Source organism: Cryptomeria japonica, chromosome 3 (assembly GCF_030272615.1).
Source record: "Cryptomeria japonica chromosome 3, Sugi_1.0, whole genome shotgun sequence".
Lineage (NCBI taxonomy): Eukaryota > Viridiplantae > Streptophyta > Pinopsida > Cupressales > Cupressaceae > Cryptomeria > Cryptomeria japonica.
In genome coordinates, this window is record NC_081407.1 from 616419415 (window position 1) to 616438049 (window position 18635).

Here is an 18635-nt window from a genome sequence, read left to right on the forward strand (position 1 = left end):
ATAAAACGCCTATGGAAGCATGGTCGGGTCACAAGCCTTCATTGAGATATCTTAGAGTTTTTGGTTGCAAGGCATATGTACATGTGCCAAAGGAGAAGCAAACAAAGTTGGAGAACAAGACTATGAAATGTATCTTCATCGGGTATAGTTATGGTGTGAAAGGATACAAGCTTTGGGACCCTGTTGCACAAAAGGTAATTCATAATAGAAGTGTTATTTTTAGAGAAATTAAGTCTCCTTCTATTACATTGCAGCCATAATAGACTAAAAAGGAAGATGTGATTCAATTTCCTTTTACACCTGAAAGAGTTGAATCGAGACCCCTAGATAGGCAAGAAGTTGAGGAGAGCTCCTCTAGCTCTGAATCTTCAGAAGAGGAGGAAGAACCTCCAACTCAACTTGTCTGAAGGTCTACAAGACATAGACAACCGCCTGAAAGGTATTCATCTAATGATTGGAGATGTATTTTTGCTTTGAATACTAATGTGGATGAACCGAAATCTGTAGAAGAGGCATTAGGTATGAATGATGAAGAATCTTGGAAGATTGCTATAGAAGAAGAAATGATATCTTTGAAAAAGAATGATACTTGGGATCTTGTACCATTGCTTGAAGGACGAAAGCATGTTGGTTGCAAATGGGTTTTCAAGAAAAAGATTGGTTCATATGGAAGCATCGAGAAGTATAAAGCAAGGTTGGTTGCAAAAGGCTACTCTCAGGTTGAGGGTGTTGATTATGGTGAGATATTTTCCCTTGTTGCCAAAATGACATCCATTAGATTTTTGCCTTCTATTGCTCCTGCTTATGATTTAGAGGTTGAGAAAATGGATGTGCAAACTACTTCCTTCATGGTGATTTGGAGGAGGATATTTATATGACACAGCCAGAGCACTATGTGATGAAAGGTAAAAGTAATTTGGTAAATGTAAATTAAAGAAATCCCTGTATGGCCTCAAACAAAGTCCTAGGATGTGGTACCAGAAATTTGATACATATGTGTTGAGTTTGGGATTTGAGAGTTCTAAATTAGATCATTGTGTTTATTATAAAACTGATGGTGATCATTTCCTATACATTGCATTATATGTTGATGATATGTTATTCATTGGTAAAGGGAAAGGTATGATTTCAGAACGAAAGTCTCAGCTCGCTGCTAAATTTGAAATGAAAGATCTTGGTGCAGCGAAACACATTCTTGGGATGGAAATTAGAAGAGATAGAGTGAACAGAAAGCTATGGCTAGGCCAGAGTAAGTAGGTGAATTCGGTGTTACAGAGTTTCAACATGCAAGATTGTAGACCATTGTGTGTTCCTTTTATAGTTGGAACAAAATTATCTGCTGCAAATTGTCCTACATCCCCATTGGAGATGGAAGACATGAGCAAAGTTCCTTACCAAAATGCAGTTGGAAGTTTGATGTATGCTATGGTCTGTACTAGACCAGACAATGCCCAAGCAGTGAGAGTTATGTCCAGATATATGTCTAATCTTGGTAGAGTTCATTGGGGTGTAGTCAAAAGAGTCTTCAAATATTTGAAGGGTACCTTAGAGTATTCTTTGTGTTATCATGGTAATTCAGTTGGAGACGTGATTTCCCTTGATATTCATGGTTATGTGGATTCAGACTGGGCAGGTGATATTGATAGCAGAAGATCCACCAGTACTTATATGTTTACTTTATTTGGTGGTGCAATTAGTTGGATGAGTAAGCGACAGACTGTGGTTGCTTTGTCCACTATTGAAGTAGAGTATATGGCAGCTACTCGTGCTTGTAAAGAGGCCATTTGGCTTAAGAGACTGTGTTCATATATTGTAATAAAACAAGGAGCCGTGACAGTTTATTGTGACAGTCAGAGTGCGATCTACCTAGCTAAGAACTCGACATTTTATGCTCGGACCAAGCACACTGATGTTCAATATCATTTTGTCATAGATATGGTCGAAGATGGTAGGGTGAAGTTGGTTAAGGTAGAAAATTTGATGCATTTTGCAGATTCTTTAACTAAGGCTGTGAGCACAGAGAAGTTCAGATGGTGCTCGGAGTCTATGGGCCTCATGGCCCCTAGCAATTGAGTCATTGTGTTGATACTCCCTTTTCTCTTGCAAGGTGTTCAACAAGTAGGAGATTTGTTGGGAAAATGGTGTCTCAACCTTGCATTTACATGAGGTTACTATTTATAGTAGGTTTTTATTTGGGCACGAAATGGTGTGAAATTCTCCCTGAAGCTTCTGATTGGCTAGATAAGCATTCCAATAAAGTTACGTCACAAGATCACAACTAGTTTTGAAGATATCAAATTTTTCATTTTGAAGGGGTCCAATGAAAGGTTTAAATTTGATTTTGAGGACTTTAGAGGCCCCGAACACCCTGAAAAGTGGGTGTAAATGACATAGATATTTACAAGGCAATAGAGAACTTCACGAGCTTTCCGACGCTTCAAATGATTCATCAATAGGATACATGGTTTTGAAGTTATGGCCTTCGAAAGTTTGTACTCCTGAAATAGGAAATATAAAATGCGTCAGACACATAAATGAGCTGTAAAAAGGGAGGGGCATGCCATAGGGCATCTAGAAGGGAGATAAGGTCAGCTACACCTTATTGGGTGGTTTTAGCCCATGGTTTTGTAATACCGCTTGACGGTTTCTTATGTTGAATCTCCTATATATGAGGTGCGTGAGATAGAGGTTGTGTGTAAGAGCCTTATGGCTATTGAGTTACCTCTAAATCTCGGATTAGTGATACTCCCGCGAAGAGATTCCTCTACAATTATATTGTAATCTATTTTTAATTGCGTAATAATATATTGGGCGGCTTTTGGAGTGTGGGGTTTTTCTCTCGAAAGGGTTTTCCCCACGTAAATCACTGTGTTATGGTTTGAATGTTATTATATCTATTTCTATTTTCTATAACTGTTGTGATGATTTGTAAAAGTTTTTTCATTACCCTCCTCTCAAGGTTAGTGTAGGAAGTTGTCTTGCTACTTAACTTCCTTACATTTGGAAGGCAAGTTATAATGTGAGTGTGTTATAACACACTCATGTTATGTAGAAAATTAAAAATAGTCTAAAATCATGAATTTTTTGGCTTCCATGAAAAACTAAATACGAGCTCATTATAACATGCTTGTGGTATATGCATAAGAGAACAAAACATAGTTTTGACCATATTTTGGTACCCCATTTTTGTGCACATGCTCATATGAACATATAACATTAAAATGAAATTGTACTAAAATGTTCCACGAAATCAAACCTAAATTTGAAACATGTGCACAAAGCATAAAATTGAGTCCATAGATAAAATTAATATCTAATGAACTCAAGAGATACTCATTAAATTTAGAGAAAATAAATAAAATTTCATGCTTCTCTAAAAGCTCAAACTTATTCATCTAGACCTAGTTACAACTAACCTTGACATCTAAAGCTCAATACATCCTTTAGTCCACAAGTTTAGTTGGTTAACATGCTCCCTCTACAATTTAACATTTATCAATGTATTTGATCAAATGAGATTCAAGAAATCATAAAGTGTCACTTGACTAATCCAAATAATTAAATAGTAGCCAAGTGCCACTTATTTAATGATAATAGCTTACATTGATTCAAGTAACACTTGACCAGGTGCAACACTCATGCGACCCAGTTGTCACTTTCTTGTCATGAAGATCATCATTGTCTCAAGTAATTTACCTTAGAATTAGTGTGTACACCAATATATGGTTCCATAAATATTTCAAAAGTCTATAGATCATCATCACATTTCCTTAGCCAAATAAAGTATTATTGCTTTTTTTTTTTATATGTAGAATTCTCTTGCTTTACTCATTTCTTACTTTCCCTATTTCCTATATGGTTAAGAAAGCTCCCAATTTTCTTTTGTGAGACATAAGCTACCCATTGCATATTTTTCTCTATTTTGTATGTTCCCCATGGAGAGTGCATGCCAAATGATGATGCTATTGTTTCATTCTTCAGGGTCCATTACTACATATGTGTTGGATTATTGGGGAGACTGTTAGATTTGGTTGATCATTGCTGCTTCTAGGATATGTTGTTGTCATTGATGTCAACATATTCCTGTGAGTTATTCTGGTGGTTTTGGGAAGAGTTTTTGATCTAGTTTTGTAGTTTGGTTTTGCTGATCACTATTTTGCAGAATCTGGTATTTCCTCCGGTATATTCCGGTGTGATCAGATCTTGTGCTGAGACTTTGGATTATTGTTTGGGATGATCTTATGTATCTTCATTTTAGATGGTTTGTGATTTGGTGCTCCACAAGTTATCTTTCTTCGTGACAATTACTAATTGGTTGTGTTCTTGAGCTTTGCGACGTTGACTGATGAAGATTTGAAAAGAGGTGTTGGTGCAACTGTCCTGGATGATTCTAACATGCTTGCTGGTGTTTCCTAGTTGTGTTCTATTTGTTTTGGTGATCTGCATTGATCGTTGTGCGAGTGTGGTGATTTATCAATCGATGATGATTTGCGTGTTATGCAGTATTTCTGGTGGTGTAGCAAGTTGCGGTTGATCTTGGCGGGATTTCTAGTGGATGTAATCATTTGAGAATTTGAATTAGGTCCATGCTATGTAATGTAAATCATAATATTGGTCCAGTGGTTGATCTTTGTATCATGTAATATAATTTTTGTAATTGTGAGTTGAGGGTTAAGGGTTTAGCTGACCTTGTTATCAAGGTTGATGATATATATATATATATAGGTGAGATTCTTATGCAATTTAGGTGTCGATATTGTGTCTGCATTATCAGAGAGAGGTGAATGTGCGAACAAGGATATATCATTCAATGAAGTGTTGAGGTGTGTTTGGTGTTGCAGAGCAGACAACTGTGCTTAACCAGAACTGTCATCAAGAATTTGTAGATGCTATTATTGCAGTTCATTTCTTCTAGATTGTAGTCTGAATCATATTGTAAGTTAGTGAGACTTCCCTGAGGGTTGTAGCCTTCCAGACAAATATATTTTGAGCAGTGAGCTCTAAGCAGTGTGCCTGAATGCATGTGCATTCCCAATTGTAATATTTTCACATACTACTATAGAGTATCATCTTACTGTGGGTAGGTTCCCACCGTGGTTTTTCCCTTAACCGAGTTTTCCACGTCAAAATCTTAGTGTTGTGCGTTGTGTTGTTAATTTGCTTATCTGTTATTGTTGCAGTTTATCAATTTATGTTTTGAAGTTTAATTTGTTGTGATCTGGTGAAGATTGATTCACCCCACCCCCTCCCCCCCTCAGTCTTCCTTCTTGATTGTTGCTAACAATATGAACCCTCTTTTGATATCCTTTTATGTATATATATTTGCATTGCATGCATGCTTGTGAGTGTTATATACTTTGAGATACATTATCATTGTAGGATTCACATTTTCCTCCAAGTGAGCACATCATATAATGCCAAAATTTGATTACCCATGGCATTTCCCATTGAGTTTTGTGTCCATTTTGGGATAATATCTTAATACATGTACACATCAACAAATTTCACAATCTTGTGTGAAGTTGGGTTCATTCTCCTAGCCTTTATCTATCTCCATACACATGACTTCCCACACATTTATCCACCACCTTGCCCATACTCACATATACCTTGATACATTCACCTAGGTAATGCATACATGTTACATTTATTCATACACCAATTTTAATTTATCCATTATCCAATTGGTTCTAACCATTTTTCTACTTTGGTACACTTCATAGACACGAGGTTAACCTTGTAGTTGTGGACTTCAATACTAGGTTTTTAGGATTAAAATTAAAATTAGTCAAATCTCAACTATTCTACTAGTCATTGTGAGCCAATTGAACACACATTTGTGCAATTTGGTGTTAAGTGCTTGTATTTGAATGCATTCTTTTACACTCATTTTCACATCCTATCACTCTTGATCATCTTCTCCCATCTTAGAAAGCATTCAAGGATTAACTAATAGTGAAACAATCCAACGTAATGCATAAAAATGAGTAACAAATCTACATACAACATCGTTAGAAATTTACCTATTGTCTTCAAACTTTTACACATATTTCTATGGTTGATCTAGGTAAACATGTTTTATTGCAACATAATGATAACCTTCTAAGATATTTCTAAATACCATTCATTCCTAAATATTGAAAAAGAGAAGAGAAAGCAAATATCACTTAACCAAGCCATAAAGTAGTATCACATTGAGTGTTGTTAAATGTATACATAGAAGATAAGTCCACAACTAAAAAATAAACCTAGATTTATAGACTCAATTCAAAATATAATTTAAGTTCAACATAATATTTAAAATATTTTAATTTTTTTTTTTTTACCAAACCAATAATAATCAAATTCAAATTCTTAATTAACAATATATATTCTTCAACCATAAATATATTTACTTATCACATTTACTTTTATAACTTAATATTAAATTTAAAAAATATTAATCCACAAAATTACTACTAAGTTTACCAACCTCTATTTACCAGTCTTATTAAATTAGCCTAAATTAAAAATTAAAGTTAGGCTATTTGCAGCTTACTACTATGAAATCATGTGCATTATCCTTAACCACAATGCAAGGATTCGCTTATATTTTAATAACCTTTTATTACCATGATGACTTTAAAGTAAAACAAAATTAGGTTTCAAACACATCTCTCAAAATTTGCTTTGACGTTTTTTTACCGTCACGTGGTTTTCTATATATAATTCCCGTCAAATGCCGCCATGGTTTAATTTCAATCAAAACAACATACTGCGGCGGAGGTCGGCATAATTCTTATGTCCTACTTAACAACAGGGTGACGTAGACATGATATTTCTTAAAGTGCGTGAACATAATTAATTTATAAATACTCTAAACTATATTCTATGAAAAAAGATTCTATTTAAAACAAAATCAATTATGAAATTTAATCATTAATTTATTTTAAATTTAAGTAAATTATTTGGACAACGAGAAAATAAAAATTAAAAAATTTAAAACTTTAATTTAAAATATTCATTGGCAAAAAATTGAAATCGTATGTAATCAAATCTAGAAGCTGTCAAATTCATTAACATAAATTGTGGAAATTTAATGTCTTTAATTGAAATCATTTATTAAAGAAAAATTTGCAATACTATTGGAACGATCATTGTCATTCTAATTGATTCAAATATTTAGGTTTTAAAAAAATGTATGTTCACCTTGTTCTCGTCATATTTAGGACCACTTATTGACATTTTCAGCCATTTACTATTGTCAAATCTCTCTATTCTTAGTTCTTTTGCAAAACTTCACAATAAGTTTAGCATCTACTATCTTTAAATCTCCATTTAGTATTATAATTTGAAGTGAATGAATTGTATTAAAATGTTTTTATGAAAAAAGAATTGTATGATTTTTATATCAACATTTTTATTGTAATATTTAATGAGGTATTTTCACATAATTATTTGGTTATATCTTAATGATGGATCATATAATGTAACTCAAAATGTTGATGCAAAAAGAAAATATGTTTTATACTAAAAATTTGTCGATTAAATTTTATGGATTGTGAAAACATGATATATGTTAGAGTCAAGGACTATTAATCTCTCCGTTCTTAGTTTCACTTAATTTACAATGAAGTATGCATCAAATTTGCCTTAATAATCATCCACTACAATATAATAAAGTTGACAAAAACAACCTTTAAATAAAAGAAACATTATAATTATTTTGCATATAATTGCATGTTCAATATATAAAGAATGAGAAGTGTAATGAGACATTGTTTCCAATTGTTAATTTAGAGAGGGGGTAATCCATATATAATCTAGTTAGAGAGAATTTATGTTTTACATTATAGCATTGATATCTCAATTTGTGCTTCCTATTTTTATGTTTTACATTAAAGCATTGATATCTCAATTTGTGCTTCCTAATGTAAAACATAAATTCTCTCTAACTAGATTATACATGGATTGCCCCCTCTCTAAATTAACAAATGGAAACAATGTCTCATACACTTCTCATTCTTTATATAAAGAAATAATCTTATGTTCATTACTCAACTAGTCATGATGGTGAATATCTTGGGCTTGACTACAAAAATATTATGAACAAAATAGATGAATGGTTAGAGATATAAATGATTTAGAATTCGAAGAAAGGTCTATGATAGAATGATAGACATATCGATAATTCACCTCTTAAAAATCTTAATTAATTATTTATAGAAACTAACAATTTAGATAAAAAGAAAAGTGGCACATGAAGTGTTCAAGATATCTTTAAAATTCATTTTATGATCAATTGTTATGATGATTGTTGCTTTTTGTGAATGACACTATTTTGGTAAATTGATTGTTTCACGAGCAATATGTTGTATTATATATTTTCATTAACAAATCTTTTCTTTAGGACAACAACAATTAAAATATTTTTCCCAATGCCAATATAATTCAAATGCTTAGCAAATATAATGCAAAACTTCTTTGGAAACTTATAAACAAAACCATTTATGGAAAGAGTCCAGAAAGAAAAGGACTATAAAGAAAAGTGAAGACTATATAAGTGTCAAATCATTATCAATGTCAAAACAATATAGATAGATGTCAACTATGTTTAGAAGTTACACTAATATTACACTACAACATGCAACTCCATAAAATTAAAATGAGTTTTGATTTGTCAAACCAAATGTTTATCTTGTTGATGTTGCTTAACTATTGCAATTACTAATATTAAAGCCTTCATTCATACCTACTCACATAGAATTCATAATCAAGCATAATCGTCCCCACATATCTTAGTTGTCACCATTATAATACACCTATAAATTGTGCGTCTCAAAATTATCGACAAGAACCTTTCAGATGAATCATTTTCCTTCTAGTTCTTTTGAACCTTAAATGGATGGTTGTGGTGGTACTTGAGGTAAGATAGAAAAGACTACGTAGTGAATTAGGTAATCCTTGATATTTTAAATTTGAGCCAAAGAAGAAGAGGTAGAAAATAATCTATATTTTATCAAGATTCAACTATAAAATTTATGGTTCAATTCTTAGCTACCCATATTTCATGAATAATGATAAAAAAATTCATTGAACCCGTGAACATGAATAATCCACTTAACCCAAATATGAAATAACTTAGGACACCTAGATGTGTAGGACAAAAGTTACGGGGTTTGGATTGGATGGGTCCCTTGTTTTATTTAGGATGCCGCACGAGGTAAGGCAGTTGTAGAGGAGAGGCCAAAGATCTCCAACCCCACAAAAAGAAACTATTAATTATCACACCCCAAAGTTTAAAAGCCAAATTTAATAGTAATTAATACAAAGGGAAAGCTTGACCTACAACGTCCTCGCCGACAAATGCTTACGTCAGCAAAGAAACTATTTGACTACCTCCACGCCATGCAACTGAGACCGTCGAACTGTTGTCAACGTGGCGCATTTTAAGCCGTCGATGGCATTCTAACTACCTTTCACACGTGGAACTTGATTGGCGCGGAATTTGCAAGTGACGGATATTTTGGTTAACGAGGAATCTTAGCAGAGATGTACGTCAGTTGACATATATATAATTCCCCATACTGTCCCTGTGATCACTCAACGTGGCTTTTATTGTGTGGAGGGATGGATTTATGATCTTTTTCGCCCTCTGTGCTCTCTGCAAACAAAGAGGACTCGTTGAGTTGGTTTGATATTATTATTTTTATAATTATGGGTGAGGAAAAGTGTGAGGAGGAGTTGGATTTGGATTTGTTTAGTGGGAATAAGCATGGCATGCAGGATGTTCTGTGGTCTCTGTTGTATGGAGTTGGGGAGACTCGAACCAGGGCTGCCAGAGAGATCAGGAGGCTTACTAAGACTTCTTCCAAGAGCAGGGCTTATTTGGCTGCTGGTGGGGTGATTGGGCCACTGGTTTCTATGCTCAAATCTGAGGATGCAGAGGCCCAGGAAGCTGCTCTTTTGGCTTTGCTCAATCTTGCTGTCAGAAATGAGAGGTATTCCAAGTTGGCTCTTTTTTATTTCTTGTGTTTAGTGATCAGTGATGGACTTTTTTTTTTGTTTTGTTTTGGCTGGGGGGTACTAGTGGAAGGGGGTGGATGATATCCATATCTATGGGCTGCAAAAAGAATGGGATGTTTATCCTTCCAACTATATTTTTTCCCTGTTTTGAATTTGAGTGGATGGATAGTTTGAATATGTTTTATTAGGATGGAACTTTTGGGTATATGTGTATTATCTTTTTGTCTTGTAAGCATGTGGGCATCTTTGAAAAGCATGAACCAGATACAACCATAGATTAGAATCTCATATGGGTATGCTGGGGTGCTCTGCTACAGAGCTTCTTCAAAGGACCGTTTATTTTTCATGGGGTGTGGATTGCCTTTTAGCATTCCCTGTGAATTTACAGATTGGCTTATCCTAGCTTTGATATGGACTAACTAGTACTTGAACCTATGTTAGCAGGCTAATACCATGTTCAAGATTTGCTGAGGTCCATCAGAGATTTTATTTGTATGCTACCCATAGCAAACTGACCCTCACAGATTCTATTTGCATCATAGCACTGGTTGGCAGCTTCCCATATCCTGCTTTTTCGTAGACCATGGATTGATCTTTCAACATATATTTGCCATTTTTTTAAAGCTCCTCCAAGCTGGATACTTAGCAGGATTGTGTGTGAAGAAAAGGTCCTAAATCTTTAGGTTTTCTGCTTCTTTGGGTTTGGCTAGTTTCTGTCTCGGTGGCGAAATCTTAGTAATTTATCAATTTAGTATTTGTATCGACTCTTGGATATCAAAAAGTAGCTGTATGTCTCATCTTGAAATTCCTGTAACGCTTTTCGATTACCAAGTTATAGATGTCACCAAATGCCCATCTTATGCAGGGTAAAATTCTTGCAGGAGTTTTCTACTATTTGTTCTAAGTCGTAGATATTCCCATGGGGTCATCTTTTGACGGGCGAAATTTTTCTCTAGGATTTTACAATATTTGTGAAGTCTTGGTACTGGTAACGCCCACCTTTCCTCAGTGGCAAGATTTTAGTGGTAAGCCCCAGGATTGGTGTCTTCCTAGTTAGCGGCCTATCTCATATTGGGTTTCGGTTGTTATCTAGATGGGGATTTACACTTGCACCATCTTGATAATATATGTTCATATAGAAAAATAAGATTAGATCTGAGAATTAAGGCGTTACCATGGTTGAGATTCAAGAAGTATTTTGAAATTTCAACTTCTTTTTTTTTCTTAAGGTAAAGACGATTATATAGTCTGATCCAACAAGCCGAAGTGTAATATGTTTGTTTCCCCTTCCTGGTAAGGTCAATGGCTAAATTTATTAAACATTGTGTTAGAAACACGAAGATTTAAGCTTTCTGCGCTTCCATTGGTGGAGTGCTCCCTTCACCTGCTTATTTCTTTATTGCTGCCTATATTTATTACTGCATATTTTTATTTGATTTCTACTGTTGCTGTATACTTGCTTCTAAAAAATACATGTCACTCTCGAATATTTCTTGATAGAAAGTATGGGGCCTGGGAAGCATCCAGACAAGCTGCTCCCTTTTCAACTTCTTATGAAAGGCGCTTATCTGTTGAATAAGTGAGCGGCCGATTATCACAGACAATATCAATATATCCACTGCATGCGGTTTTTTTAAAAATTATTTTCTTAACAAAGATTGCTTTTGGATTCAATTTTGTGTTAGTTTTTCAATAATATTTTGGATCAAACTGTAATCCATCATCCGCATGAAGTAGTGCTAGCAGAACAAAATTTTTATGATGGATCACATAGTGTGATCCGAAACGCTGTGTAAAAACTAACATACAATCGAATTCAGAAACAATCTTCATTAATTCATGAGTTATGAAAAATTGATAAATTTAATTATTTTCTAGTCATGATTGTTGTCTTTTGAACAATATGCTGTCACAGAAAGAGGGTCGGGAGAGGCATGTTGCAGATCCAACTAGATTAGATACCAGTTTTTTGGGGTACTAATAGTCTTCTCAGTAGTCTTATCATGATTGCAACATAGCTAGTCAGAACAGAGGCTTTTCCTTTTTCAAAACTCACCAAGTTTTTATTTACAGTGCGTTGATTCTGATTTTAGTTTGTGTCTCTTAGATTGAAGTAGAATCACAAAGGCTAGCCCTCTTTTTTACTTATCTTTATTTTCAAAGGCAGCTGGTATGGGAAGCTTGTTATCTTGATCTACTCTCAAAATTGAAGAATTTTGTTGGGTACGATGGGTATCTAATGCTTGTTTATTAATATATCTAATGTAATATTTCGTTTTCACAATCTCAAACCAAGTTTCAGAGATCTAGGGTCTTGGCCAAGTTTCAGGGTCTGACTTGCGGGATGTAGGTTCAAAATACAAACAAAATGTTTGCGGATTATAGAAGAAAATGGATTTTTTAAAATAAAAAGGTTTTATAAGACTTACGTTCACAATAAAAGGAAAAGAAGCAGATGTTGACTTTTTTTTTTATTATAAATGGTTTAATTGTCTCTCCCTTATTATCCTGTTTCTAAATTTTTTTGTTAGCTCTGTACTATATTTTTTGTAAGCTCTAATATTTTTCAAATGTTTGGAAATAGTAACATCAGTTGCTATCACAAGCCACATTTTATAAATTCTTAATTTGTATAGTTATTACCCTTGCTAATTGCTTTTTGATCGTTTTCTGATTTATACATACGTCTGGATTATCTCTTAAGTTTCAGAAAATGCTGACTTAATATTGTACCAAGTAGCCTCGTTCATAACATTTTCTGCTATCTATAGTAACTAGGATTTTCTGAACTGGCTTGTGGTACTCTCTATGGTCAGTTCTTGTGGCTTTTTCCATGATATTCACTCCATAATTTCAGTCCCCTCAATCTTGATGTATATTAAGATATTTATTAGAACGGGTTGCATTTACCATCCATACTTGAAATAATATTCTGAAAGCGGTGGTTGCTGATCCTTCTCTTTTCTTTTTCATCGAATATAGTACTTAGAAGCTTGGGTAGCAGTCTTCCCAATGTTTCTGGTGGCATTTCTCTCCATCCATTGTATTGCTAATTGCTATTAACAATACCTTGCAATATATTCAGGTGGTAGGTTGGTTTTCTTAAATACTCTGAATGCTCTATATGATTTGAGTGGTGATCCCTGATGCTGACATGACATTTCTTGTATGTCAGGGGACAACTATAAACATTCTCTCGGGGTTTACTCTTAAGATATATTAATTTCCAAGATAAAAAACATTGCTGGCATATGTAGGAAGCTTCATTTCACTATGGGTATCAATCTTTCCCAGGTCTAAATACTGAGAAACCTTGTGTTCATGTTTCTTACAACCATCCTTATTTACTATAATTTTCAATACTCTTCTCAAAATCGCAGGAAATCTTGATTGTTTGGCAAACAGAGCATTAGTTTTATATGTGTCATCTGAGATCGTAACTTATCTCGATCTGATAAATATCATCTGAGATTATAATTTGCTTTCTGCAGAAACAAGGTTAAAATTGTAAAAGCTGGTGCTATTCCAATCCTTGTGGACTTCATGCAATCAGAGAATGCCAACTTGAGGGAGTCAGCTGCTGCAGCCATTCTAACACTCTCAGCCTCATCTGTCAACAAAGTAATTATTGGTGCATCAGGGGCTACACCTCTTTTAGTGGAGATGCTCACATCGGGAAGTCCTCAAGGTAAGGTGGATGCAGTGATGGCACTTTACAACTTGTCAACTTGCCAGGAAAATCTATTACCTATTCTTGCCTCTGGGGCTATTCCACCACTGATAATGTTGCTGAAGAGCTGTAAGAAGTCTTCTAAGCTTGCAGAAAAAAATTGTGCTTTGCTAGAGTCCTTTTCAGCATTTGATGAGGGTAGGACTGCAATAGCAAAGGAGGATGGTGGGATTCTTGCACTGGTAGAAGCCATAGAAGAGGGATCTCTCCAGAGTAGGGAGCATTCAGTTGGAGCTCTCCTAACTATGTGCCAAAGCAGCAGATGCAAGTACAGGGAGGCCATTCTTAAAGAAGGTGTCATTCCAGGGCTTCTTGAGCTCACTGTGCAGGGAACACCCAAGGCCCAGCAAAAAGCTCGCACCCTTTTGCAGTTACTAAGAGAATCTCCTCCTCCTACAAGGACTAATTCAGCATCTGCGGTAATTGAGAGCATTGTATATGACATTGCTGCTCATGTGGATGGCGCAGAGAAAGGGACTGAAACTGCCAGAAAGATGCTTACAGAGATGGTTCAGCGGAGCATGGAACAAAGCATGAGACATTTGCAGCAAAGGGCACTAGTCTGTATGCCAACAGATATATCTAGATCAAAATGCTTGGCTAAGTTGCAATCAAATGACGAGATTTTACGTTAGGCCAATTATTACCCACCAGTAGTTAGCTTTGAAACTTGGATATGGAGAATAAAGTTTTGGTTAGTTACACGAGTTTGCCAGTCCAGGCCATCTGAATGGTACGAGGTGACTGGTTGTGGTCTCTATGATGTCAGCTGCCTTCTTCAAAAACATTTATGGTGTTTTGTTAAATATTCAACACAGCTGAGCAGATTTATTCTCCTGAATGTACATAGTTGATTCCTTCACAGAGAGATAGTTATTCTACCATACAGAACCATTTTGTTACAGCCAATATCAGTGTCCTATTTGTAGGTCTCGTCTTAAGTTTTTAGTATTTTACCTGTATCTTCATGCAGGGAGCATCTTTATGTTATCTGCCACTGGTTTGTAAGAACTGTATGTATAAGATACTTTACAAAGCAGGGCAGCGATTTATAGGTGTTTAGTTGCTTAAGGTGGAACTGCTACACTGCTACAGTTTAGGTTATCAAATAAGCATAGTCCATGTTTGGAAACAAACATTTAAGTTACGAAGACTTCTGTCATCTACCTGAACACTGTAAATAATTTCATTACTTCAAATGCTGTTTTAATAAAAGGTTGGCATGGGTTTTCTCCGTGTATCGTACTTCGGCTTAAAACATACAAATAATGAATACATCAAATTCTGAAGCTGATTTTGTGCATTTTGTTGCTTTATGCTCCAATTACAGTTCTTAAAAGGCTGTTATTTATTAAAGACATGATATTTCCATGGCCCATGAGGATGAGAGTTCTAATCCATGTTAGAAAAAGAATTTGTTGTATATTGGAACACATTCTGTGATCATCAGAAAGATGATAAATATTTGAAACAATCTTTTCAACTATCATACTGGTGGCTACAAATTTTGAAATAATCATCGTTGATAAAATAATTCTGGTTGACACATTCCTTTACGGTGAGATCTTGATAGAGACAAGGCACTGATGTACCTAGCATAAAGGATTTTCCTTACGCTGGCATGATATAATCTCTGGCTCCACGTAAAATGTTTTTGATTCGGAGCTATGAACTGGTAAGGTCACAATCGGGAGACCTCATCTTCATATAACAATGCTAAGACTCAAACCTGCAAGCGAAAGCTTAACTTTGTGATCACAATGGCCTAATGAAAGTTTGAACCTTGGTTGTCACAACACCACCACCACTTAACCAATACACTATGGGAAGAACCCTTCATACCACTCTCCTTAACTGAAACAAGATATTTTCAATCTTTTGCATTTATTATTGCTATTTTCTACTTTTCAAAGCCCTAGGGCAGCCCTTGCCTATCTAAATGATATCAGGCCATGGCAATTCAGCTGTTGATATTAATTTTGTAGGTTTTGAAGCTACTGAGTATGGCTCTGCCAATCTATAGAAATATAGCCCCTTGGCTCCCCATGACATTAAAATTGAAAGCGATTCAAACTATGCCCTCAAGGATTTTTTTTTACTAGATTTGCTGATGCAATTCATGCAGGTGCCATTTTCAAACATGGACCCTGCAACGCTACTTGTTTTTAACCCTTGGATCCATGATTGTGTAGTTTCTGACCGGCAAACTCTTAAAGTCCTTGTTTGGGTTGAGTTTCGAGGTTTTCCCTTGTCTTGTTGGTCGTCTCTTGACTGGTTAGTCTCCACATTAGGTAGAAGGTAGTGGTTGTCTTGAACTTACACGTTTTATTTTATCCATCTGCAGACTCAAATTGGTGGCAATCATGATGTCCAACAATTTTTGTACATCAACCTTCCCAACATTTGCTTTTAGTGTCAATAGTCAAATTGGTGACAATCATCATGTTCAACACATTTTGTACATCAATCTTACCAACACTTGCTTTCAATGTCAATTCTTTGACCGCAAGATTAGAGATTACCTATTTCATCTCTACAGAACTAAAGCCAGCTTCAAAGCCTGTAACTGAATTGCCTTAGGTAATTGGTGAGGGTTGGACTGTGATTGGCAGCCAAAAGGCTGGCTATAATACCCATTTAAAGAGGCATCACCCCTTGCAAATGCTTGTCACTAGCAAAGCTGCAACATCAACCCATGGCTGTTATCCTCGTGATTAAACTATAACAGCAGTTTAGTTTGTTAGGAAAATGCTGTCTTAATTTTGCAATAATAAAAGGTTATTGGTGTATTCTGAATATTGAATAAGGTGTGTTGTGAATGTAGAATACATGTGTGTTTTTTAACTAATATGTTGGCCAGTTTTTAGAATCTGAAGTTTTTTACTTCTCAGATAAATCTTTATGTTATGGTATGCATGTTATTTATATTTCTTTCTGTTAAATTTTTGGAATTTTTGTAAAGATTTGAATTTTTTTGCATAACCCTCTTCTCAAAATTAGGAAGTTTTGAAGAATGCCGCTTGCATCTAAGATTCTTTCCTCCCAAGAAATTGGTTCCCATGTTCAACATTCTCTCCAACTCTTTTGTCCTCACAAGACCTCTACTAAGCATTCATTCCACAGCTTGCCTCACACTTTGGAAGGAGGAGAATACAAGCCAGGCAAGTGAAAACTATATCAATTTTTAGATTTCATAGAGCAAAACTGAAGTTCTTGGACTCCCCTGTTTTATGAATTGCTTTTTCATGGAATATCAGGGGTCTTATTGACCCATTTTGCAAGTATGTAGCACCATAATTATTCATAGAGAATCTCAATAAATTCTCTACTATCATAAAATTTAGTAATTAAGCTTGATTACGGTTGGTTTCAACACATTTTTAGATTTCATAGGACAAAACTGAAGTTCTTGGACTTCCCTGTTTTATGAATTGCCTTTTCATGGAATATCAGGGGTCTTATCGATCCATTTTGCAAGTATGTAGCATCATAATTGTTCATAGAGGATCTCAATAAATTCTCTACTATCATAAAATTTAGTAATTAAGCTTGATTACGGTTGGTTTCAACACAAATCATGATGCAATGACAGGTCACCCTTAGAACTTCATTTAACAAGGTGTTGAGCTCATGTTGAATTTCCTAGTCCATGTTTATTGTTAGTTTTGTCACACTAATTTTGTTCAATTAAGTACATATGTTTTAAAGTTCTTTAAAATTATTAAAATAGTTAAAAATTTAAGCACATAGGGATCTAAAAATTATTTAAAGTTTTGGGAATGCATAGCCAACCTTAGAATTCAATTTTGAAAAAAAAATCAAAAGTAGACAAGCTATTAACTTTTTATAAGCTCAAAAGTCTTCGAAAAAATATTAAATTGCAGTTTTGACGGTTCAAACAATAAAAGTAGGCTCTAAAAATTAATTAAATCAACATGGGAGGACAAATGGGCACACATTAAAAGTTAAATTGTGTTATTTCAAATATTTTTGAGGACAAGTTTTAAATATTCATAAAAGTAAAGTGGAAGGTAGTAAATTTCAAAACTAAAAGCTTTTTGGGTAAAATTTGCCTTGATTTAGAAAGTGATTTTATATAATGCAAATGTTTTTCATTTTGTAGTAGTTGGATGATTTTGGAAAGAAATAAGTTTGTAAATAGAAATTATGTAATTTTGTTTTAAAGAAAATTTGTTCTAGTATGTCTATTGTAATGAATTTGCTTTAAATTAATGATATGAATACAAAATTTAGAATTTGGTTGTTTCTTATATAACAATGCATGCTTTTTAAAGGATTAGAAAAAATTGCTCGCACATTTGTTGCAACTTTTATAAGTTTGATTAGCTCGTCTTCAAGGAGAGCCATAGATCTTTTCAGTTAATGATTGGGGTGTGTAATATTTGTAGAGGATTAGTAAGCATAATCATTTTTCTGCAAGTGTAAAATGAGGGTAAGTCATTGTAAGATAGTGATATATTGTTGTTAATCCCCAAATATTGAATTTTGTTATTACACAATATAGGATCAAGTTTTAGATTTAAAAACTCCAAGGAACTAGCATTGATAATTGAAATTTGGTGTTAGGTGTTAGTAGTTTAGATATATTCCCATTATACACAAATTCAGTTTTTATAAACTTTATAAAACTTTTGGAGAAATTGTAGTCATGCAAATAGATAAAGAAATTGTGTATGGTGATGTTATGTTCATGTTCAATTATTAAAGGTAATATGAAAGTTGATATTGTGAAATCGTTTTTGAATCCTTGCATGCATGAACAAATCATTTACTATTTACAATGGCAAACTTATTGTTCATATAAAATCCAACATTGTTTGAGATGTACCCCCATAGATCTTATAGAGTTTGGAGAGTATATATATATACCACATCCAAG

General features: G+C 34.4%; 1 protein-coding gene across 1 annotated transcript; it reads left to right on the forward strand.

The window, feature by feature from the left end:
- The first annotated feature begins 9574 nt into the window (after window positions 1–9574).
- On the forward strand, window positions 9575–14980 carry LOC131060130 (U-box domain-containing protein 4). Its single transcript, XM_057993240.2, has 2 exons — window positions 9575–9980; window positions 13497–14980. The coding sequence occupies exons 1-2, from the start codon at window positions 9697–9699 to the stop codon at window positions 14368–14370; spliced, it is 1158 nt and encodes a 385-aa protein (XP_057849223.1). The 5' UTR covers window positions 9575–9696; the 3' UTR covers window positions 14371–14980.
- The last annotated feature ends 3655 nt before the right edge of the window (window positions 14981–18635 follow it).

What these genes read in the sequence shown, in the direction of transcription:
- LOC131060130 (XM_057993240.2), top strand. Translation starts at nt 9,697, where the DNA reads ATGGGTGAGGAAAAGTGTGAGGAGGAGTTGGATTTGGATTTGTTTAGT. An exon ending in CTTGCTGTCAGAAATGAGAG is followed by an intron (nt 9,981 to 13,496) that starts GTATTCCAAGTT and finishes TGCTTTCTGCAG; the next exon opens with AAACAAGGTTAAAATTGTAA.